At 37.1% G+C, this 26,426-nt stretch overlaps 1 protein-coding gene across 1 annotated transcript; it reads right to left on the reverse strand.

Annotated features, from left to right (window-relative positions):
• Nucleotides 1-189: 189 nt before the first annotated feature.
• Nucleotides 190-26,143, reverse strand: Arl6 (ADP ribosylation factor like GTPase 6). The gene is made up of 8 exons (XM_055593421.1): nt 25,677-26,143; nt 19,221-19,370; nt 15,361-15,422; nt 14,931-14,999; nt 14,088-14,182; nt 11,855-11,984; nt 8,084-8,139; nt 190-1,054 (listed from the first exon to the last, which is right to left on the reverse strand). The coding sequence occupies exons 2-8, from the start codon at nt 19,341-19,343 to the stop codon at nt 1,029-1,031; spliced, it is 561 nt and encodes a 186-aa protein (XP_055449396.1). The 5' UTR covers nt 19,344-19,370; nt 25,677-26,143; the 3' UTR covers nt 190-1,028.
• Between the last annotated feature and the right edge of the window lie 283 nt (nt 26,144-26,426).

Below are 26,426 nucleotides of genomic sequence, written 5' to 3' on the forward strand. Positions count from 1 at the left end.
TTCCTTCCTTCCTTCCTTCCTTCCTTCCTTCCTTCCTTCCTTCCTTCTCTCTCCTTTCCATCCTCCCCACTCCCTCTCTCTATATAAATTATCTCTTGCATTCTGCTATAATAAAAAGCTTACTAACATGCAATCTTGTTTAGGGGGAAAAACAACTCAGTTATAAAAATAATAAATACTTCTTAAAATTTACATTTATTAATTTGAAGATGCAATATTGTCATTCAGCCAATGAAATAAAATTTATCCATCATATATGAAATGTTCTCAGATTATCCCTCATTACATTGATTTCAGTGAAGGCAAGGAATACTTTACATATATGAATGACCCAAAAAATGGGCTAACCAGATACCCAAACCTTTATAGTTGTGAAGTGACATACACATATGCAGGTTAACAGGACCAGGTTTGAGCAGAAAGTATGGAAATATTCAATAAGCACCAAAAAAATAAATTCAGTTCACTCAGTCTCAGATAATGCTTGACAGTAAAACACCAAATACCACACTAACACGTTATTCTTTTCAGCACAAACAAAAAGTACTCTAATTGATATATTTCAATTTTTATTGATTAGTGACACTAAAAAAATTACATATATACTAATTATCTGTGATCCCTTATAAATCTTTAAAGCTGTTTCACTAACACAATTCACGCTTCAAAATCATATAATAAACTTTCAGAAGACAATTAAAAATAAAAATACATTAAAGACATAAATCACGATAAGATATTGAGATGGCTTATAACGTATTTACACATTTTAATTACAACAGCGTGTAGATGTTCACAAGAAGCTGGTAATTAAGGAGTTTTGAGAAAATATTAGCTTTCATAGCTAATGGCCAGATTAACAATGTCTCAAGCCCTTAAAAAGTTCTTCCAGAGTCCATAAAAGCAAGCAGAATATTGCAAAATATCCTTGGTTGCATAAATCTTTTAAAATAAAATTGAGATTATCCAGTATGCTTTATATAGACTCCTTTAATTGAAATTCTTGTTGGTTCCTGGAGACTATCTTTTCACGTCTTCACAGCCTGGATTTGATCTGATAATAAATAAGACAAAACTACTGTCAGCCTCACAAGGGAAATAGTAGTAACCCTATTCTCTAAATTAACTCTAGGCAAATCCATATAACACAGAAGGCCCTATGCATACATCTGTTTTCTTAAGGTACAATTAATAATACTGTATTAATTTTTATATAAGTTCTAAGTAGATAAAGAATTAACTAGTTTTACAGGCTTATTAGAAAGACAGGTAACAATCCCTTTGATCATTGCTTCTTTTTGGAAGCAATTCCTTACACGGAATTCTTTTCTAGATAATTACTTAAAACCCACTACACACACACACCTACACACACACACACACACACACACACACACACACACACACACACGTAATTCAGACTTCAGTTCTTACACTCCCATGCAGCTACGCTTTTGCAACCTTCATGCTGCCAATACTTGTTATGTCAGTGTCCCTCAGGGCTCAGACAGGTGGTACGCATGCTTTCTTCTAAATCTTGTTTTCTCTAGAGGTAACAATCACAACCCAAGCCCATCTGTTTACTACTTCTGCTGCTACTACTTGTTCTCCTTCTTCCTCCTCCTCAAGCACATTTAACACTAACTCAATTCAAATACTCTCACACATGAAGCACATTATATAGTCCATCGTTTTCCCCTTCTTCTTAAAAATCATTAATGTGTACGAGTGTTTCGCCTACATGCATGTCTGTGTGCCATATGCATGCCTAGTACTCACAGAAACTAGTAAAGGGCGTTAGATACCTTGAAACTGTAGTTATGGACGGTTGAGCCCCCCGTGTGGGTTCTGAGAATTTAACTCAGGTCCTCTGGAAGAGCAGCCTTAACCACTGAGCATCCCTCTAGCCCTTGTTTTTACCTTCTCGAAGCTCTTTTCTAAACATCATGAGGACTCTCCAACCTAGACAGCCCTTCTGTTTCTTCTTATTATTAGTTGAGGATTTGCATTAACAGCCCATAGATTTGTTCCTCCATTCCTGAGCTGGTTTTCCTAGTTCCTGAGCCATTTAGCTATCCTTCCTCTTTTCTCCTTCCATTCTTATTTTGTGACTATAAGATGCATGTGCACACTTTCACGTGTTTGTGAGTGCAAGTGTGTGTTGGTCCATGTGTGGAGGTCAGAGGACAACCCTTAGTGTTGGCCCTCATCTTCTATCTTAAGGTGGGGTCTCTGCTGTTGTCAGGCTTGCTGACCCAAAAACTTGTGTGGACTCTCCTATCTCAACCTCTTGTCATAGGTATACTGGGATTACAGATGTTACTGGCTGTAGTAAGTATCAGGGATTTAAACTTGGGCCTCATGTCTACACAATGAGCACTTTACAGTTCATTGGGGAGATAGGCCCCTTGATCTTGGGTTCTTCTTCTACTGTCACAATCCTGTGACAGTATTGCCTGAGAAGGTGATTTTAGTGTACTTTCCATGATCTTTTCTAGGAACTGACCAGTGCCATGTACCATCAATACTATCTTAAGTAGCTGCCGTTAGGAAGTTTAATATAACAATATCTTTCCTTATATGGAAACTATTTCCACCTCAGGAAGATAGCAAAAGCTTCCACGGTCTTCAGGGCTGAATCTTCCTAATGACAGAATATTCTCTTCCCTTGCATTAAGTTCTCAAGGTTCAATTCTGACAAATCCTCTTTGATGACACTATTTGCTTGGTTCTTTCTAAACTTGCCTCTTGTTTGGGTATTGGATCTTTTCAATACCTCTTTGGTTTTGGTTTTCCTGTTTTGAGACAGGGGTTCTCTGTATAGCCCTGGCTGTCCTAGAACTCTCTGCACACCAGGCTGACCTCAGACTCAGCCACCTGTCTCTGCTTCCCAAGTGCTAGGATTAATGGTATGGACCACAATCTCCTGGTATGGCTCTCTATGCAATTTTGTTCTCTAGCAAATTTTTTGTCTTGTTTTGTTTTGGGTTAGGTCTCACTAAGTAGTCAGGCTAGCCATGGGACTCTTGATCCTCTTGCTTCAGCATTTTGAGTACCAGGTTGCTTGAATGCACCATCATGCCTGGCTTCCAACTTTGTTCCTTATTGCTTTGTCCTGCTCCCTAGAAAAGGGTCACTATTTTTCTTTTGTCAAATTTCCATCATTATTATATTCTTATTTTCAAATAACTGACTTATTTCTTGCTGAAATTTCTTTTCAGTATGTAATATCTTGGTCATATTCACAAAAAATGACATTTTTAAATGATAAACGCTAATACTTTTTAAAACATTTTCTTATATAAATCCTCTCCTTACTCTTCTTCTCTTGCACGTTTTCATTTGTATATTTCATATTTTTATGCTTAGATATCTGTGATCCTTTTGCTATCTGCTTATATGAGTGAATACAACTAAAACGCTGACTAAACATCAGAAATGTGTATGCAGTTTGTCAAAAATGGTCATTATTCTACTGTGTCTGGTTAAGACATTTCCTTGGAAGTCACCAAATGATAACTTTAGTTAGTGACTTTTTTCTTGGAAAAGTCTGTTTTCAGAGATGACTCTTGTTATTATCTGCCACCTTCACCACCGCCAACTCCTCCTCCTTTTGTTTTTCATTTTGTGGTTGGTGATAGTATTTTAGTATTTTGTTTTTGAAGCAGTGTTTCTCTAGGTAGCCTTGTCTGTCCTGGAATTTGCTCTGTAGACCAAGCTGGCTGGAACTCAGAGACTAGCCCAGCTCTGCCTCTGAGCGCAGAGATTAAAGGTGTGTGCTCTGACATCTGACTACTTCTTGATGTGATTCCTCAGAGACAACGTTATCTTCCACCTCCTTTTAAGTCTGAGTCCTCAGAAGACCCTCCCTATCTCTGCCAACTTCTACTGTTTCCTGGTGGGGTGGAAGACAGAAGAGAATCACAGTATTCCATATGAAAACTTGATATAAACATAATGAAATCTACACACCTAAAGAAGATAATCAAGAAAGTGGACAAGGGCGAAGATGATCAATCCTCATTTAGAAAGACAAATGGGATGTGCATTGAACGTATGATAGGAGTCTACCGCAAAAGGCATCTGAAAGACTCTAACTAGCAGTGTTTTAAAGCAGACACCAAGACTCATAACCAAACCCTCGGCAGAGTCTCAGGGAATCATATGAAAGAAGGGGAGTTAGTATGATATGGAAAGGATAGGAGCTCTACAAGGACCAAATATATCCGGGCACAGGGTCTTTTCTGAGACTGACACTCAACCAAGGACCATCTATAGATATAACCTAGAACTTCTGCTCGGATGTGGCCCGTGGTAGCTCAGTAACCAAGTAGTTTTCCAAAGCAAGGGGAACAAGGACTATCTCTAACAGGATCTCAAGGGCAGGCTCTTTGACCTCCTCCCCCCCCCAGGGGAGGAGCAGTCCTGTTAGGCTACAGAGGAGGACTTTGCAGCCAGCCTTGAAGACACCTGATAAAACAGGGTCAAATGAAAGGGGAGGAGGGTCCTCCCCTATCAGTGGACTTGGAAAGGGGCAGGGAGGAGACCAGGGAGGGAGTGTGGGGTTAGGGAGGGAATGAGGGAGCGGGATACAGCTGGGACACAGAGTTAACAAAATGTAACTAAAAAGAAAAATAAAATTGAAAAAAAGAAAACTTGCAGCTCCCCCTTGTTTTCAGTGTACTATTACCACACACAGGTGTGTCTGGTGTTTTCCTGTCCAGAGACAGTATCTGAACATTTGCAAATGATAATCCTGAAACTTTTTTTTTTTGGATGGGGAGTCATGTTTTCTCTTTTTAGCTTCTGATCCATCTTTTTTTTTTTTCATTGTGTATTTTTTTCAATTACCAGCATATTTTGAGCCTTTGAGAAGATCTTCAAAGCCAGTTATGCTGTGTACTATCATTTCATACTGCCAGCTTAGGATTCAGCTTTTGGAGGCCTTTTAAGCCAATCAACATCCATCAGCTACCCAAATGAGATTTTGCAAATGAGATTACCATGTTTCCCACATTCATTCCTTATGTACATGGAGTTAACATCTTTTTAAAACACTGCCTTCATTACCTTTAATACCTGAAATTAGAGTATGTGCTCAACCCTCTGTTTTTCATTAGAGTGCTCTGATGCACAGCATGTACAGATATGGGTACTCGAATCTAGAAGTGGGGTAGGGTGGTGGATTAGAAGTGTAGTGCTTGCCTAGGACGTGTGTTTGCTTAACGCATGTGATGGCTGTCCTGGGGCCACTCTTGGTATTCGAAACAAAACAAAACAAAACAAAACAAAACAAGATTAAAGTCTGAACTCTGGAGGCAGTACTAATTTTTCACTTTGCCTATAATATGATAAAATAAGTTTCATTAGTTGGGAAAAACTTAAAAAGAAGTCACTTGAAAGCTGGGTAGGAAGAACATGCCTGTAGTCTCATTGTTGGGAAATTCATATGGTGAGTTCCAGGTTATCCAGTGCTACATAAATAGTGATACCCTGCCTCAGAAAACAAACAAACGAACAACAACAAAAAAAAAACAACAATAACAAAAAAACCTACCCCTCCTCAAAAAAACAAAAAACAAAAAACAACTCACTTGGAAGTTTCAGAACTAGAAATTCATACTGATACTCAAACATACAAAATTACCAAATCTTTCAAAAGAGAATATAATCATATGTAACATTAATAGTTCATGAAAAGTCCAATACTAAACTTAAAGAAATAATATTAACTTGGTACAAAGTGAACCTTGTTTAACATGCTAGGAGACGCCAGGATTCTGAAAGTGAGATGAATATAGCTCAAAGGTATTTTTCTTTTCCTATGGGTCTTTAGCTAAGGAGTGGCATTAGAAGCAAGATAGCCTCTTTTATTTACTATTACTTGTTTTAAAGGATAGGTGTTTACTGCTTTTCATAGTCAAGTAGATGACCGAAACAATATAATCTATACTGTTTGCTATCCTATAGCAAATACAATGAATGATCATCTAGTCGTAAACAAACTGACATAATCTTTAATTTTTTTAAAGCTCTGCAGCTTCTGCCTCTTTTAAATAGTGTGACTAGGTAAGAGAGTAAATCTGACAGGCACTGAAGGCTTTCTATACATGGTACTTTAACACATATGCACAGTATTTTATGAAATTTAAGTTTTTCATATCACAGATGTGAAAATTACCTCAAAAGGTAAGAAAAGATGTTTTCTAGTAGAAAGAGAACTTAAAGGCAAATATGCTGCCTCAATGGCTCAACTCTTTCTGCAACTATTCCTGTTGCAGAGAGCAAACTGGGATGCTACTACTTACCTTGCAGAGACTGATGCAATGAAAGGACAGAAAAGCACTTCCAACAACATGCTGTTCTCACAAAGACTGGGGAGGTAAGATAGAAAAAGAAAGAACACAACTGGGGCCAAGAGGTGAAAATTGGTACTGTAATATTGGATCATTACTGCCACCTAGTGGCTATTGCTAAAGACAAAAATGAAACTACAAATAAGTTGGGGAAGGAGAAATGGAACCCAAAACTTGGATGCCACAGCATCCTCTTTTCAGTACTGTGCTTGAAATTAGTGCACACAGAGTGTTAGCAGGGCTTCTATTCCATGCTGCACCTTCATTGAGAATAATCGCCCACAGTCATGAAGGAAGAAATCAGGGATGGAATATGCTTCTCTACAGATTTATCCTGTAACCTACCAGTTTTTTGTTGTTGTTGTTTTCTTTCTGGAATTTCATCCCATAACCCTGAATACTTCTTAAAACAATTTGAAAATTGAAGTTGGTGGGTTCAAAGAAAAAAATGCCTTTTCTAATTTTTATAACTATTAGAGATGCTTGTTTTATTTACTTATAACATATGACAACAACGTTCCTTGCAATTTAATAGTAAATATTTTGACTGAATAAATACAAGCTAGAAAAGAAAGTCTGTACCAGTCAGTGGTGGCACACACTTTTAATCCTATCACTTAGAGGTAGAGGAAAATAGATCTCTGAGTTTGAGGCTAGCCTGGTATACAGAGTAAGTTTCAGGACAGCTGGGGCTACACAGACAAACTTTGTCTTGAAAAAACAAGGAAACAAATAAAAAGAAATGAAAATGAAAGTCTGTGGAATTCACTAGAAGACCAGATTTTACATCTTTCTGAACTGTGCTAGCAAACTAGCATTTGTATGCAGATTACTTTTCCATCCAACACAACAGGCTATAATTCTGCCGTGGTTTCCAAAACATAGAAGAAAACTGAAAATACTATTCTACACATATCTAATATTAAAAGGCTAGTGCATAAGGAAATAATAGCTATAAATAAAAATTGTGATTAGAATTTGTATCATTTTTACTCTTATTCAGAGTAGAAGGAGTCTCAGTAAGAATAATCAGTTATTCTGCTTAAATCGAACACTTATGACTTAGCCATACTCTACAGAATGGACATACAGAACACACACACAGAACACACACTTATCTATCGCTGTGCATGCCACAAGCTGTTCTTACACACAGTAAACAATACAATCCTAGGGAACAGAACATTTATCTTAATTTATTCTCTAATATCGTAGTGCTGTAGTAATCTGTTATACCTATTTTAATGAAAAAACTGAACTGAAAATAAACAAGATAGTAACAGAATAATAGTATTTATAATACTAAGTGTAAGTGTTAAAACTTTTACATGTTATATATGTTATATATGAGGTGTTATATACCATAATTCATAAAAAATAGTTGTAATTTGGTCCTAGTTATTAACAGTAAGGCCTAATGTTTGTCCTAAACTTCAAATATGTTTTTTATCTGCTAGATTTATTGAAAATCTGGTTCTATAAGTTAAAATAATTTTCTAGATTGGCTATAATTATTGAATGTAAACACTGAAACACTTAAAGTAAATCTGCTAGAAAAACATAATAAAATAAATGTAGCAAGGCATCAGATACTTACTGTACTGTTTTTTCTGACAGCAGAAATAAAAACAAGAAGGGGGCATTGATGTAACCAAATTAAAATATACAAATGAAATGAATAAATGAAAAAGAAGCAGGCTACAGATGTGCAGTATTTTGTGACATACCTTGAAGCCAGTCTACACCTTCTTGCAACCCTTCTCCTTTGATGGCATCACTAGCACTGAAATAAAATACACAACAAAAATCCATTTATGGTATCATATAACTCTAGAAGTAAACAACATTTTTGCCACATTGCAAAGAAATATACGCTAATAACACACATCTCTGCAAAACTGGTTAAGCACTGAAATAGAATACAAATAGAAAAATTAAAGTCTGAGGACTAGAGAAAAAGACACCGAGACTGATTTTGAGACTCTTTAGTGATGTTAAGAACACATAAACATCTGGCTACTTTGCTACTGCAGAAAAGTTTTCTAGATTTCATTATCCTACCTCACTCTGTGCCATACTCCAACTGCATTTACTTATTAAAATATTTAACTTAGGTCACAATATAGTGACAGAATCAACTGACTTTGAAATATAACTTATTGTCTATACAGTAAAAACCCATAATTATAATGTGGGTTTTGTTGCTGTTGTTGCCTAAAACTTGCTATGCACTGACTGAACAGGCTCCACCCCGCAAATACAGGAATTAGTTGTGAGCAAGCGTGCCTAACTCATAAACTTCCATAAGCTATTAGAAGAAAACAAAACTCCCATCAATTGCTACTGTACTTTTATATTTATTACTGTGGGAATCTTTGGCATTTGCAACTGAGGGAATATTACTGCTAATCTGACATGGTTATTGTAAGAATTACATATTTGAAGCACACATGTAAAAGCAAACTGCATCCATTTTCTTCCATCCTTAAACTTAAACCTCTGATATGATATTTCATCTACAATTATGAGTATGGTATACAAAACTAAAATATTAAAAGTTCAAATATTCCTCTTGAAAGATCCAGACCTATATTATGTTACTTATTTAAAAATTCATGATCATATTAATATAAAATTAAAATTTCTGAATAATTAGATTATTTTATAGCATTTACTTAGTGAGGAAGTATTACCTAAAGCATAGTAAAGAACCTAAAGATTTAAACTGGTTCTAGTTAAAGAAAATTACTGCCAAGGAATTACTTGTTAAATTGAGATTACAGGTTAGTGAAGAATTATTTTCAAGCAGGAAGACAGAAGCGTAAGTAAACAAGTATTCAAAGCACACTTTTGATTACATATAATAGCAAGACATCAGTAATAGAAATACTTAGGTCAGAAAAACCCAAGGTACTGATTTTGGCACACATAGTTCTAGACAAGTAATAGAGGACAGAGTTCCTTTTCAGCTGGTGGAGGTGATTCAAACCCTGCTATTTCTCTGAACAAGTTCCCTGTGTACTGTGAAACTCAGACTGGAGCAACATCAAGCTCTCCGCCAGGTGCCCCAGTGCTTTGGGTTTTCTGGCCCAGAGTAACTTGTCGGTGGCCACATCTTCCAATTTCCCCCTTGACTCCTTTGTTTTAGCCAGGCTATTTGCTGTTCCGGGAACAGAACAGGCACACTCTCAGCCAGGAAGAGCCATTTTCTTCCAGCCCTCTGACTGGGTAGCTATTTCTCTAACCAGGCCTTTACATGAAATGCTCCCAGACTGAAATCAGGCCACAAAGACAATACGTCCTCATGCTTTCTCTTACCCTAACAACATTTCTTCATCCAGTCATCTGATGTTTTATATAATTATTTCCTTATTGTGTGTTTATTCTACAATACACACAACCAAATAAACCCCAAAGAACTAAGTCAAAAGTATGCCAACATGCTGGATAGTGGTGGCACATGCCTTTAATCCCAGCACTTGGGAAGCAGAGGCAGGTGGATCTTTGTAGTTCAAGACCAGCCTGATCGACACAGTGAGTTACAGGAGAGTCAAGGCTACACAGAGAAGCCCTGTCTTGAAAAACAAAACAGAAAAAAAAAAAAAAGAAAAGAAAAAAATATGCCAACACAATGAGGCCCCAGGCTCTATTTTACTAACAATGGTCAAGAATAAAAACTCTGAATTCTTCTTTAATTTCCCAGACTATACCAATATACTTGTATTTAAGGACTACCGCCCAAACATCTAAAGCTGGAGAGAAGGATAAACATATTTTTAATTTTGTACAGACTTTAAAAAAATCAGAAAATTCAGAACAAGTCTTATACATAAAATGCTAATTTGAATTTTACAAGACGATGTCCAGTTTGAATTAAGGAGAAGTAAAGTTATAGGTAGGCATTTTCTATGTCATATGGAAAACATAGAACCTGGGAATAGAACATCATTACATTGTCACGATTTCACCTTTCACACACAAAAAAATTTTGAGATGTCATAATTGAATAAATCTGTTTAAATACAACTGTTACATGTTTGAATATTCTGCTTTCCATCAAAGCATTAAAATATTCAGCAAAATACAAAAGTTAATATTTTTTTTTAACATATATTACATTGCGAGAACATTTTGGAGTCCAATGATTTGTGATAGCAAAGGTTGTATCGCAGACTTTTTCTTTGCCTAAAATCACATTCTTCTATAATTATCAAATACCACTGGACCTCAGATTCAATATAGAGTAGCACTATCCTTCCCCCTACTGTTCAAAAGTAGGGAAGGCTTCACTCTTTCCTTCGTGGGCAAAGGGACATCTGGAACTCACGGAATCCCAGGTTTCCTTACATGCTACTCTGTTCAGCACCAAGGCTAGCTCTCCCAGATCTTTTCTTTTTAAAGGTATTTTTACTAAATCTTTTCAATTTTATACAATGTATTTTGATCATATTCATTCACACCTTCCTACCCATCAAACTTCATGGTCTCCCTCTCTTTTAAAACCCAGAGATTCCAGTTTGTGTTACCCCCAAATATTTTTGGGTGTGGGGCCTGTCCTAGTATGTGGTTGGCCTATCAGGTTACCCTCAAAGAAAACTGTCTCTTCCTTTCCCAGAAACTATCCAAATGCCAACAGCTCCTCAGCTAGCAGAAGAACTGTGTTCCCATCCCCCGCTCCATGCTGAGGCTCCTAGGCTCCACTTTGTTGATTTATATGCTATGTCACTTCTAGAGCCAGTAGACTTCTCTGCTTTGTGTCTAACTCCCTCTTAGTTATTATTGTAACTCTTAGAAAACATAGGAAATGCTATAGAAGACATTTTAGGGCATGGAAGGGTAGTGGGTAGGTAGCCAAAGAGGATCTCAGTAAGGCAGTACATAGGAGTTAATTAGGAAACTGTTCCCTAAACAAATAATGCAAAGCAACTCCAGACACTGTTTACTAGTATGTCCATATCAAACCATTATCTCTACTCCTTCATTTGAACAAATACAGTATATATAATATGTAGCAATCACAAATATGGGGGAAAAATAAGGCAGCAACCAAAACTTGGCAAAATCCTAACTCCCAGAAAGCTAACCATAAGTGTTAGGAAGACAAACCATCAAAAAATAAAAAGCAAAATGCCACATGGTAATGGTGAAGTACACTAGCAACCCAGGAAAATTAATTTAGTGAATGATTCAGTGGCTTGGCTGATGGAAAAGCAAGTCACTGTCGTTGAAAACAGAAGAGTAAGTGGCTATTTTATTTATGGTTTTCACTATAAGAGGACATATACATATATATACTTTTTCAAGCACCAAAGTATTTGAAAAGTTAAAAGCAGTATTTTCATGAGTACTTGCAATTCTGTGAAACAAATACTTAATTTACATTCTACCATGTTTGGCTGTTTATAAAATATCAAAAACAAAACAAAAAACACTACATCTACCTCTCACAGATTTTTCAGAAAGACAAAATAAGAAATACATTTTTTTTTTTTTTTTACCAAATATGCCATGGCTTATCTTTGATGTTCTCTAAACACAGCAACTGAGACACCTTCACAGAAGTCACTGCGTCTCTAAGATCCATTTTGTTTGCAAAGAACAAGATTGGAATTCGGCGGTGCTTAATATCTGAAAAAGAAAAGAACACCATCATAACACCCCTGTGTTCTGGATCACTTTGCCCTAGCCCCCTAAAATTGACATACACATACATAAACACTTAAAGATACACAGTTAAACAGTCATCTAAGCCTGTGGTTCTCAACCTGTGGGTCAGCATATCAGATATTCTGCACATCAAATATTTACACTAAAATTCATAACAGTAGCAAAATTAGTTATGAAGCAGCAACAAAATAATTTTATAGTTTGGGTCACCACAACATGAGGAACTGTATTAAAGGGCTGCAGCTTTAGAAAGGTTCAGAACCAGTGATCTAAACAGAAAAAAACCTAAAACTATTTGATAAGACAGACCATGTGCCCTCTGGCTAGAAGCTTTAAACCAAAGAGTAAGGTCAGAGATGGGAATTTAGCAGTCACAGAGAAGTATTTATGTAAAAAGGCAAGGATTTCTCTTGCTTTCAGTGTCAGCCCTAAGCAGGGAGAAAAAGAAGTGCGTTCTGCTTTAATTTGAAGTCACAGACAGCACTATAAACAAGTGAGGTATTATTTATAACAAGGTATTTTCCCCACTACAATTTTGGAAACATGCTTAAAGGTTTTGAGAGGTTTTTTTAAAAAACATTTATGTATTTACTGTGTGTGCATGCATGTACATGCATGTGTGTCCCCGTGTGCATATGTGTCTATGTGTCTATGTACATGCATGTAGGTGTGCCATGTGTGAATGTGGAGGTCACAGGACAAGTCATGGGAAGAAGTCCACTCTCTCCCTCTCCACCATGTGTGTCTGGGATTCAAACTTTAGACAGATGCCAAGTTTGGCAGCAAGTGCCCTTATGTAATGAGTGAAGCCAAGTCCCAATGTTTTAATGAGCTTAGAAGTTAGAAACCATAACTGGTAGGTGGTCACAGAATCTCCTTGCTACCTGTCGAGTCCTGTCCAGCTGCCCTCCACAGGAAAAGCAATGCACAGCAGCATCTTCACATCTTATAAAAACACCATGTATTTCCAGCCATAGTTATTATATCCATTCTCTATAAAAACCAACTTGCCAAGTTCATTACTGCACATATTTACCGTTTTACTTCATTCCCTATCTTACCCTTGTGACCTAAGCCATACTTAAAATAAATGACTACCCCTGCTCAGAGGAAGCCCATTGCTGCTCAGTATCCAAGTGAGTTCCCTAGTAAGGAGTACAGGGGCTGTCTCTGACATGAACTCTGTGGCTGGCTCATTGATCACCAACCCCTGGGTGGTGCAGCCTTGTCAGGCCACAGAGGAAGATGATGCAGCCAACCTTGATGAGACCTGACAAGATAGGATCAGATAGGAGGGAAGGAGAACCTCCCCTATCCGTGGACTAGGGAAAGGACATAGTGGGAGAAGAAGGAGGGTGAATGGGACTGGGAGGAGATGAGGGAGGGGGCTGCAGCGGTGATATAAAGTAAATTAATTGTAATAAATAAATATATAAATAAAATTAAATTTAAAAAAACACTCAGAAAAAAAAACTGACCAGGGATTCCTAACTGCCTGTATCTCTAATTCCAGGAGACAGGATGTACTCTTTGACCTCTGTTGGCTCTGCACATCTGTGGTACACATAAATACACTCAGGCACACACACATACACTTAAAATACATGATTCAGTAATAAATAATAACGCCACAATCTAGTTCCTCTTCCCCCTACTTGAGTTTCCTCCTTTCTGTAAACATGGAAGGCCAAACAAGCAAAAGCTCGTCTGTCGCTGCTCCTTGGCTACCATGTGCTGTGAGAATAAGGCAACCAAAGCCTTATTGTGAATGATGTCCCAGTGTACAGAATGCCACCTCCTCCCTCATCTTCTCTGTCTGAAAAGCGTTTAAGGAAATAAATGCCAGTAGACAACAAACAAACAAACAACACTGAGAAAACTTGGAAATTAAAAAATTAGACAAAGCTGTTATTAAATTTTGCATGACCAATAAGCTTAAAATTTACAAGTGTAAATAAAAAAGAATTTTATCTCATAAACATTTTTTTCTTAGATGAAAGAACAAACTAACCATATAGATGGAACCCAAAGCACAGCTATCACAGACAGAAGTTACACAGATACCTGGGTGATTTAGAAGGGTATCAAGTTCTTCTTTGGCCACAACCATTCTTAATTTATCACTACTGTCAATGACAAAAATAATGGCTTGTCCATCTCTGTGTAGTATAAGGAGACAGAATAATAAAATTTTAATACCACATGCAATCTTACTTGGATCCTAATAATTTGACATCTGTTACATCTGAAGTTCTTACTGAAAATTATGTCCATATACTCAAAAAAATCTTGTTTGGAAATACTTGTAACACAAGTAATTGCTTTAAACAATCTTGTTATTTTAACTAAACATGGTCAGTAATAGTTCTGCTCTATGATCTACGATTTCCTTGAAGAAATAATTTGAATAAAGAATAAGTTCTTCACTAAGGGCAGCTGTGGTACCTCATTACACAGGTGTCTGCATATAACATACTGTGCAAACACTGGAGACAGAGAGACTGGTAAAACAACAAAACATCAGTTAAGGTGACTTTTACAGGCCTTTCTTCTCTCTCTCTCTCTTCTCTTTCTGAGATATGGTTCCACTATGTAATCCAGCCTCGCTTAAAAATGATTATATAGCTCAGGCTGGCCTTAAATTTTTTTGATCTTTATTTTTTAGCATTACAAGTACTAGGATTATAGGTATGTACCACTATCCCTAACTTGATGGCTAGTTCTTAACGTGTAGCTATAACAACCATAGATGAAAACTGACATCAAAAACAGAAGAGAACAAGGGCAGTGTCATGAATATATGAAGTTACATTATTATAGCAAAAAACATATAATCACTTGGATTTCTAATCATTACTGTCATTAAGATTATCCATGTGGTTAAGCAAGTTTTGCAAAAATACTTACTTATAATAGTGTTCCCAGAGATTCCTGTACCTTCCTTGACCTGACATGTCAAACACTGTAAAAGACAAACTATAAACAAAAGCAAAACATTACTTATATTTTAAGCAACTAAGTTGAACAGTTAACTTTTTAATATTTTAATTTGTTTTCTATCAGATAAATCATCATGCCTACAGGATAATAACTATGGTTAATATTCAAGAAAAAGTTAAAAATAAATTTATTAATCTACATATGATTTTTCAATGAATAACATAAGAATGTTTCCTTTGCTAATGAGGTTTCAAGAGTTGGCCTAAACTTTAAGTGATGAGAATAAGCTAAGGATATAGTACAAAAAGCCCAGAAGGCATGGAGATTTGAAATGACTAGTGATTTCCAGGTAAGTCTGGAAACACAGCTTTGTAGTCACAGAGGAAAGGTAGGTTACCTGGATGATTTGAATTTCTCTATGCTGAATCCTATGGTCGGAACTATATCTTGAGACTGAGCCTGTAAGAGAAAACATAAAAATTTAGACATTTGTAATTACAAAGATGGATGTTTCCTCAAGTCTCCAGATTTCTCCATTTCTAAAATATGCTATCAAGGAGATAACATGATTAAATACTATAATTTTAGTAATAGGGTCACTGTGTATAAAATCATTTACAAATATATAAGGTTTAATTGCCAACTATGAATTGGTATAACCCATATGTTTAAATTCACATTTTGTTTTATTAAAAAAGGTAAGCAAGCTTTCATAAGTAGTTTAAAAGTCACTTTGAGTTCCTGTGGTGAGCTTTATAATCACTCAACACATACATACTGAATTTATGTACACTTGGGACTGTCTTCACATCCACCTGGTCTCTGCTCTCAAGGAGGTCATCACATAACGTAAACAACAATCAACATATGACAACATAGATGAAGGGCGCTCAGGAGTGACATCTGACACATGAGTGAATGGTAGGAAGGGAGTTAGTCAGAGAAACAATCCTAGGGCAAGAAGGAACTTGCCACTCAGGAAAAATAAAAGGCATATGTGTTTAAAAGTCATTGCTAAGTAAAGGAGTGATACAATGTTGAAGAAAGACTCTGATGGCTCTGGTAGGGAGTTCTACAGGAAAATCGAAAAGGCCAAGAGAACAGCAGGACACACTTTAACAGATTTCATAGACATTTGAAAATGTCATTTGAAATGTACTGACAAATGAACTCATTTAAGCAAAACTATGTCCACCTTGTAACCCAGATGCTTACAAGTTACTCTTGACTCCTCCTGTTGTTACTTGCCATGGACAAAACCATTCATTCCCTAGGACATACTGGCTCTGTGACACCACCTTAAAACAGACCTTTGTGGATTAGGCGAGGGGCACAGGGGGAGAAGAGGGAGGGAGGGTAGGATTAGAGGAGGTGAGGGAGGGGGCCACAGCCAGGATAAAAATTGAATAAATTGTAATAAATGACAATAATACAAAAGAAAAACAAAAAAACCTGACCTTTCCATTTGTTGCTTTGAATTACAATAGCCTCCTAATTACTCTAATTAGCTATGCCACCTGGCACAAGTTGGTTAAGCCAAGGTTTGCTTAAATGTCAACTATATTATCGTGCTCATAAATTTATTATGAGAATTAAATGAGCTAATAGGTACAAAATACTTACCATGTTGTCTATAAACATTCCACAAATGTGTGCTATTATAATTATACTCTCATTTTGGCTAGTCTTATTCCTATGTTTTCCCATATTGCCTTAAGAATAACTAAATTAAAAAAAAAAAACTTGTTACTTTCATGTGAAAGTAAGAATAAAAGATGGGAAAATTTTGCCTTGCATTACCATGTTCACTTGGGTGCTTTTCTTTTGTAAAATTTAAATTTGGATGGAAGAGAGGCTGAAAGTGAACTGGCGCATAGGAACCGTAACAGTGATGTGTTCCGACCAGGCCTTTCCCAGAGCAGCTCTTGCTTCCCTCTCCCAAGTCTGTTTACTCAGCTTTTCCTTCTATCCAGTCTTTGGGCTGCATTAACATTTTCCCCAAAGTGTCCTCCTTGCTTGCTGGAAAAATAAATTATTTTGGGGCACTTAAGATCTTGCCTCATTACTCTGAGGCTCCTTGAACAAGCTTTGGAATACAGTAATTAATTTTTTGTTTTTCCCACAATCCTACCATTTTCATTTAATTCTTTTGCAGCATATAATAAAGGTTAAAAAGTTTAAAAATACCACAGCAAATATACACCAAATAACAACAGTCTCTTCACTGACTTATAATTAGAACACCTAAGTTGATTCTACATAGTTACCTAGGTTATCCACAAACTCCCTTTTAAAATTTAGCTTAAACGGATAAAACCCCAAACTTTTCTTCTCTAAAGTTCTAATGGAAATAATCAACAAAAGAAGCTCTAAAAGTTGACCAGAATAGCACAGATTCATATGGAACTCATTTTCATATGGAACGTGATTCAGAGTACAGGCTAGGCACAGCACACACTCAGGAGATAGGTACAGTGGATGTCCCAGAGCTCATGGGCCAGCTATCCTAGCAAAATCTGTGAGCTTCAGATCCAGGAAGGGATCATGCATATCTGAAAATGTAGAATGGAAAGAAACTGAGCAGAAACCTGAAATCAACCTTCTGTCTTTCTGCTACACACACAGCGGGCACACTCTTATTCCCATCTCCCAAACAAGGAGTCATGTCTATTATTAATTTCCCTCTGTTTTATCCAGGAACAAATACATCCAGGACTGCACTGAATGGCAATAAGAAAGGAAAGAGTGTAGACTGTACCATCTAAGTCCAGCAATGATTAGACAATTATCAACAGGACCAGAACAGAATTTCTAAGAGAAGTTTTAGTTTCATCAAGTTTGCTAAAAATTATATCCACCATGTAGGCAACAGAATCCCCTGGTCAAAGATGATGATGATGACGATGATGACAATGATGATGAAGATGATGGTATCAGGCACCTATCTATTCCTCTATTATCCAAAATATATTTAAGTGCCAATCCTTATTCTAGGTATTTGTTATTCAATGCCTGACAAGTCAAGGAGGAGTGAGGAGAAATTTAATATGCAAGGGATCAAATGAATTGCATAGATTACTTTGGAGTTTTTCAAGTTCATGCTTCTTTCCCTTACCCCGACCCAAGTAAGGGTCTCACCATGCCGTCTTACCTGACCTGGAACACCCTATGTAGACCAGACTGGCCTCAAACTCAGAGAGATTGATTTGCCTGACTCCGGAGTGCTAGGATTAAAGGCATATACCAGCATGCATGAGCCAAAACTACATTATTTCTTACAAAGAGTGATTGGGTGAAAAATACCCTCACAACTGAGGATATTCATTTCAAATACAGCATTAGAATAATTTATCTTAAAAATAAGTTTGAGTCTAAAATCTGTTTATCCCCAAATCAATTTTGTCAACACAGACAAGAGACAACTTTCCTACAAAATAAGACATGGAACAGTCTTATAATCTTTTCCTAAGAGAACACTGACCCTATGACTAATACTTTATTAACTAAAAACAGTGCCCAAACTGTAGATGAAAGCTCACAAGTGATGTTCAGTTCAAAATAAGAAGAAAGAAAATGTAAAAGCTACACCTGAGTAACAAAAGTACGGAGCCTCTAAGCCTTCCAATTCAAGTAACACCTCCTCGCTATTAGTATAGTTTAAAAAGGTAGGAGTGTGGGAGCTAAGCAAATTGCACTCCGGATCTTCAGGTCAATTTTCTGAGCCAGGACAGTTGCTTACTGCTTAAGGTTCAAGAAATCATATTAGGAATTATATGTAACAAATCCTATATACACTGCATGTGCTAGACTTCTTTATATTCAGTAAATATATATATATATATATATATATGTTGTTCAAAATTGCCATCTATCATTAATATGCACACCACTGTCTAATTATCCATAGAACTTAGAACACTTATATATCTTTCCTTTTGTTTTGTTCTTCCAATGAAGAAGAAATTTAAACAAATTTAAACAAAGTCCGTGCAACCATAAGTAAACTTAGCCAATTCTTGAAGCTCTTTAGGGGCATATAAAGGAAGCAAGAGAGGCTATTCCAGCTTAATGATCAAGATTTACCTGCACACTGAATAAACAGGCTGCACATGCAACAAGCAACAGTTCATTGATATCCCTTTACCAACAGTCAGAGCAACAGGACTTCATATGAACACAGAAGTAATAACTTCAAAGGAATGTTGCATAGAACTTTCCCTAGTATTAGAAAATGTCAAGAATTACAGAAATACTTACATTTGAAGGTTTCAGTTTGTTAATGATGGTTGTTTTCCCACTATTATCTAGCCCGAGGCACAAAACATGAACCTCCTTCTTCCTCAGGCCAAGTAAACCTGAAAGTCTGTCCAGCAATCCCATAATGTGACTTAAATATTTACAAAGCAACTGTAAGGAAAGAGAAATAATTATTTCAAAGGTATCTTACATATGGAATATATTGGTATGCACATGAAAAATGTAAAGATAATGGCAGCACACAAAAACCGCTCCGTGTGGCTTTACTTTAGTAAACAGTGTAAGCCGATTATCAGAAAGGAGCCTTAACTGACATACAGGCTGGCAGCATATAAACCTTGGCAACAGAAATAATATTCCTGAAACAACCAAATTTATAATATTCAAGAAGTAACTCTTGTTAGCTTCATGTGGAGTTTGCCAATTGTAGCTTTCAAAGTTATTTATGAATATTTATAACATTTATTTATAAATATGGAACACTGTAGGCAAGGAGACTCAGCTACAGTCTGATGCTAACACTCAAAAGCAGAAGACAAAACAAAAACAAAAACAAAGAAAAAACCCAAGATTTAGATATATCATTTTAATCACCATATATATATATATATATGACACAAGGCCATGTTTTTATTTTGAAATAATATGTAATTATAAAAACCTTACTGTTTTTGTTTTCTGCAAAGTTGTTTCCAGTTTGGTTGGGTTTTCTATTCACACACAATATCCTGATTTCACCCATTTCTTATATCTCTCTTAATTCACCACTAATTCTTTGAAAATAATGGATACGCTCCATAATTTTAGTCAATCTTACTAAGGTCAATGTTTTCTGAATTAGCAAATCTACAATATCCCACCAGTATGTAAAAGAGCTTTAATTATGATGCCATTATAGAAAAAAAATGCAAACTTTAAACACATATGTATGCGTGCACATGCACAAACATGTACACAAAGGCATGCATATATAAATATTTGTTATAAATACACAAACATACACATGTGCGTGCAGACACACACTCACCCACATATACACACAAACACACATATATATTTGTTAATTTGTCCCTTAAGTGTTTAAGGGGAAAATCTGTCTTAATCAGCTTTCTCTTCCAGTAACAAATGCTAAGATAAAGCAGGTCACAATTTTAGAAGCTACAGTCCAGGACAGAGTCCTCATTATTGGAGACTAAGCTCTTAAGACAGAGGACTTTGGGTGGGGGTTATTATTAGTGTTAGCCGTAGGATACCTCCCCTCCAGTTGTTGGCTGAGGAGGGGACAGTCCAAGAGACCACCCCAAACAATATACAAGCTATTGCCATTCCTCTTAGTAGGCTATGGGAACTTAAAGTTAAGACACTAGCGCTGAAGACATCATACTCTTTGGTCACACACTATGGGGTAATCCAGCTGGTACTAACCCAGAAGCGTCTTCCCTGGTATCTAGCCTTCCTAGTACAGGAAAGTTGTATGCAGACACTAGGAGCCAAAAGTCATTACAAGTCTACCTCACCCTGAGAGCTACCATAATGACCTAGCTGACAGGCTATGCCCATGGATGCAAGAATGACATGAAGGTTATGGGGATAACCAGCTGCTTTGTGGTAGGATTTAAAGTCTACTTTTCAGGCAGAAACTTATGCGTGGTACAGCAAACCTGACCAAGAACCCACGAACAGGGAAGTCATAGGGAAGAAACTACTGTTATCACCATACTACATGGACACAGTAATAAACTGCTCTCTACACTTTGGTTTAATGCAGTTCTCAACCTTCATCAGAGAAGCTTCTTTTTCCAGTGGATAGCTGTTGATATAAAGATTCCCAACAAATACAAGTACCGAGAATAAGTTAGCTGCAAAGGGCGCAATTCTAAATGGAACACCTATCTATATCACAACCCTCTTCCCAAGGCTTAGGAAACATTCTGGAAAAGGAGGCAGAAAGACTGTAAAATCAAGGTCGGGAGCAGGCGTGCTGCCAAGCAGAACTTCTGGACGTGACAGGGCCAGTGTACTCATGAACTCTTGACAGCCTTGGTTGCCTACACAAAAACTGCACAAACCAGCCAACATTCCAGCATGGATTAGGGAAGGGCTCATGAGGCCACTCCTCTGTCTGAGAAGCTGTTGGCTGCTAGGAAAGTCAATTTCCCAGGGATGTGGTCTTTGGCTGGTTACCCATGTGGATGGCTCTACACCCATGAGCATAAGGGTAGTAAGAACTGGACTCATTGGGTTATTTTAAAAGAAAGAAGAATTCATGAAGGTGGGAGGGGTCATAAGAGGGGGGCTCCAGGAAAAATTGGTGTTGGGGAATAGGGGGTGGATATGATCAAAATGCACTATAAACAAGTATGAAATTCTTAAAGACTAAATTAATATTAATATTATATTGAAAAATCCAAACTACACACTTCACATCTCCAAATAAAGCTTTTTAAGGGGCTTTTCTTTAGTTTCATCAAATCCTAAATATTACTTTATGATAGAAAAAATACTCTTTTTACCAACCACCCAGTACTACTGGCACTGTCAGGATATACCTCTCTACTAAATATTTCCCTTTATTTTCTGAAAACGAATTTCCAAAGTTCTTGAAACATTAATTCACTTCATTAATTCTCAGGTTCATTTAAGGTCATATAAACCTGTTATAATTCCTTTTATATGTTTTATTCTATACTATCCCAAGCAAGGGATATTGGGGTAAGGTTATCAATAGGAAGTTTCTAAGTCAAATGCATAAGAAAAGTGGCTGTACAGTTGACATTTTGCTTAGTGCCTTTGGGAGACCTCTATCAGTATAATGTACAAAATCGAATTTCAATGATATGCCTACAAGGAGTAGTATATCCTTCCTGAGAGAGTCCTACAAGAAAGCTCTCTTTCTTATCCTAAAGATGGGTTTAACCTTAGGTACTTTCCTTTCCTTTGAGCTAGTTCAAAACCTTTTCATATCAGAGATTCAAAGCCCATTTCAGAACATTTCTTTGAATCCCAGATTAAGAGCTGGCATTTGATGAATCTATTTTAAATTTATCTTGTGATATGAAACATTTCATATTTATCATTTTAGTTTGAATTTGCTAGTAAGTCCTATACTATGCTAAGCATGTTAACATAATGCTTATATATTTTTTTCATTTTCCATATAATCTTTAATATATTTTCAAAGATATGACGTCTTTTTCTGGGCAAGTACTACAAAACATTGTTAAAAAGTTCTACCATCAGGTATTCATTTTTCAAGGCTCTTTGTGGCTTTTTATTATTTTTTTCAAATACCCATGATTTCTTACTGAAATATTTTAGAGTATAAAATTTTAAAGAGTCGTCAGCTTTTCCATTTTTTTTCTCACTTGGAAAGTGAAAAGTCCTATCACAGCAGTGTTTAAATTTGCACTTATTCCATCACTAGTAAAACTGAATATTATTGCAGAGCTTGCTTTTTAATAGTATTTCTTTTATATGCTTTCTTTTATATTCTGCCATATTCTGGTAGTTACTCCTTTGTTTAATGTATGTAGGAACCCTTTCCATATATATGAACTGAAAACCATTTTAGTCAATTAAAAATTGACTTCATTATTATTGTTTTGTAGTACAGAACTTTTATCTGAAGATATTGATAGTTTTCTTCAATTTTAGGTCTAGAAATATTTCCTTTTCTTCAGTATTTTAAACATATTAACTAATATTTTGTTTCCTGTATTGACAGTTTACTTTTCAGAATTTAAATTCTAATCTGCCTGAAATTTATCTGGGTGTGAGAACTGATTCAGATATCTGACTGTCCGTCTTTCCTCCTTCCTCCACTTTTCTGTCTTATAAAACAGCTAGTAACTTTTTCCAGTTTCATTTTTCTTATTATCTCTTAATTTCTCAATCTCCCTTTTAAATTTTTATCCATGTTTGGGTCTATTGGTGGGTTCTCAACATTCAAAGCTGTATTCTCTGGAAAAGAATTCTTAAGAATTACTTTTAAAAGAATCTCAAGGTGTCTTAAGTTTGAGATATTTTAGACACTATAAACCACTCTTTAACATGCTCACACAGGCTGTAAAGCTCCAAGAAAAAGTCCTATTTTAGGTGAATACTTGTCCATGAGAACCCTTGTTTTGGTTTTTTTTGTTTGTTTGTTTGTTTTGGAAACTATTTCAACTTTATATAAGCTGGGAAACCTGATCTATTCTTCTATTGGTCTGCTTATGACATAATCTTTCAATTCACATACCCCTATATTTTGTCATGCGAAACAGTAAGTTTCCTTTCATTAATGTCTCTTATTCAGAATATGAAAGATTTAATAGTTTCTTCAGCTTTGAAGGGAAATTGTGCCCTGAAAATTTTGTGCTTTGGAGGGATAGATATTCTGCTGATTTTATTTTCTTCTTTTATTTCCTTACTTTGTTTAAGTTTGTAGAAAGCAAGATCTTGGGCACCAAAGGCTTCTCCAAAGGCTAAGTAAAACTAACCTGAGGTAAGTCCATAAAATGCTCTTTAAGAAGAAACATCCCACCCCCTGAGATTGAGGAAGACTACCTAATCAGTAAGGGAGAAGATCAGAATAAATTGAAATAACAATCTGCAGCACTGAGAGTGAACTAAAGATTTGCAGTTGAATAATAAATAGTTAAAACACTTATCACAAAGCATTCTCAGCCATTTTTGTCCAATTGTTCAGAATTTCTTCAAAATTCTGGTTTAAAGTTTTTAACAAGAAAACCTCATTGTAATGAACCCACAAATTAAAACATTACACAATTAGATTAAGATAGACACTCAAGCAAAAGCTTACCCAATCATCTGAGTTAACGTCAACAATTAGAAGGATTTTTCTTAAGCATTTCTTAAGGTTTTGTATTTTCAATTACATTTCTATGCAATTAACCCCCATAGCAAAGGAAAAAGTTATGATACGGTTGAAACTGGGAAAACAATTAGCTTTATACTATCTTTCACTACTCATGTCTATTTAAATTTTCTAAAGATCTTAGGGACTGGTTATGTAGCAAAATGATAATGTGCTTGCCTACAGTGTGCAAGGTCCTAAGTATGATCTCAAGCACTGAAAAAAGAGAAAGAAAATAATAAAATTATACTGGAGATAGCACAGCCACTAAGAGAGCTTGATGCTTTTCCAGAGGACCAGCTTGGTTCCCAACACCCACTAACTGAAGCTGTCAAGCACCTGTAACTCCAATTCTTCTGATTTAGCAAAATTCACTACATGAACAAATACACACAGAGAGACAGTGAGACAGACAGACAGAGACCGAGACAGAGAGAACTAAAATCTCTAGACTTACTATCATCTTTTTTTAAAGGTATAAAGCTGATATTGAGTTGAGACTAGACTACCTTTAATGGATAGAAAGAACAGCATACTGGCTAGATTAGGAACAAAACACACCTTTAGCTGAAAAGGACTTACTGTATGTATGGTATAACACTGGCAGAACTGATAACTAAGTAAACTTGCTAAGATGAAACAACTCCTGTATCTGAACTAAGAACACGTAGGTTTGAATACTGGCTGTGTACTACTCCTGCGTGACTCCTAATTGTTAAGTCTCTTTGTCCTATACCGTCTAAGGCAGTGGCTCATGAATAGGTTTCAAGGTTGTCCAGTCTGGCTGATATTTCAGTTTCTCATCTCTTTCGTTCCCTTTATATGTACATCAGCCAAATTTTCCTAGCTGCTTTCTGAGAATTAGCTTCCCAGAGGATTACTGGTTGCCAGGAAAGCACTGAAGAATTATCACGTTATCCACATGTAACAGCTTAGAGGTAAGCTGCAGAGAGAGACAAGATTAGACAGAGAAAACCACAGAAGTGCTTTTTGTAAACTTTAAACATGTTAGCAGTCTAGACTGTTCTACTACCCCAATTAAGCAATCCTATGCAGTTAAAAACTGTTGATGATGAACTTTCAACTGAATAAATCTTTTATACTGTATAAACCTTTTATACATCGTATAAAAAGGCCCATCTTGGGCAGCGTTTAAGTCAACCAGGCAAGCAAGCAAGCAAAATGCATTCGCCAAAAGCAGTTCATTACACTTTCGAGACTCCTAAGTATTCATCACGTACACTCAATTCTCCCTTCCCATCTCTCACGGATTAGAGACAGTAACTAGTCTGGATTAAAACAAAACAACAAACAAACAAACAAACAAAATATGGGCAACAGCTTAGAGCAGTTGTATATCAGACAGGGAGAAGGTGTCCTCTGGCTGCCGGAATGAAGTGGCTGCGAACAGGTAGCGGGAACTTTTTGAAGCAGTGGATCCTGGCACCGGATCTACGGCGCCACAACCACAGCAGGACGGTAGTGTACACTTAACAAGGGTGAAACTGAGGACGTGTAAAATCATACCCAACAGAGGTAAAAGATAACACAGAGATGGAGATGAAGTGAGACAAAAAGCGGGATGCGGGTGGAGATACCTGATCTTTGAGGCCAATCCGAAGCCCAAGGGGCTGACAAGGACAGGAATGGACGTACTCTTATACCCGTTTCCGTGGGCTCTTCCCCGGGAGCCTCAGCCTCCCTCTCTAGGCCTCGTAGGAAGGATCCCTTGTCCCAAGCACAGCCTCTTCAATAAGTTGGGGGAACTCCGCTTCCGCCGCGGAGCATCAGTGGCTGAGCGGACGCCAAGGCGCTCCGCGTTCCCTTGGCAACAGAAGCTTCTTCCGGTCCCCACACCACGCCTCCTCGAGCGGTGTAGCGTGTCGGCTCTCGCCTTCTTCTGCGGCTGAAGGGCTCTGGGCGAAAAAGTCCTGGTTCCGGCAGAGGACCTCTGTTTTAGAGCGAGCACAGAGGACACGGGGAGCCGCCAGCGTGCTGGGAACCGAGTGGCAGCGTCTTCGCGGCTGCCGGGACGTGGTGGGAGGTGGAGGCCGCGCACAGCCTGCCGGGTAGCACGCCGGCGGCCTTGGCTGCGCGCGCATCGTGGGGAGCTGGGCTCTGGGGCTCCAGGGTAGCGCCCAGGTCGTGGCGTAGGTTTTAGGACGTCTGCCACTCAGCCGCAGCGGGCGGCTCGGACACCATCCCCTCCCGTCACACAGACCCTGCCCTGGGCTCGGCTAGGACTAAGCGAGTCCTGCAGAAGTATAGCTGTTAGCATAGGCAACAGAGGGAAACTGGTGTGAAAACCATAGTTTTAAAGAAGGTTACAGACAGTATTTGGCAAAGTG

Source organism: Psammomys obesus, unplaced genomic scaffold, assembly GCF_907164565.1.
Source record: "Psammomys obesus unplaced genomic scaffold, mPsaObe1.curated_primary_1811, whole genome shotgun sequence".
NCBI classification, from domain to species: domain Eukaryota; kingdom Metazoa; phylum Chordata; class Mammalia; order Rodentia; family Muridae; genus Psammomys; species Psammomys obesus.

Coding starts and splice junctions, on each gene's coding strand:
- Arl6 (XM_055593421.1), bottom strand. CDS start 19,343: ATGGGATTGCTGGACAGACTTTCAGGTTTACTTGGCCTGAGGAAGAAG. Junction 15,000..15,360: donor GAGAAATTCAAATCATCCAG/GTAACCTACCTT, acceptor TTTTGTTTATAG/TTTGTCTTTTACAGTGTTTG. Junction 8,140..11,854: donor GATAAGCCATGGCATATTTG/GTAAAAAAAAAA, acceptor ATTTTATTTCAG/TGCTAGTGATGCCATCAAAG.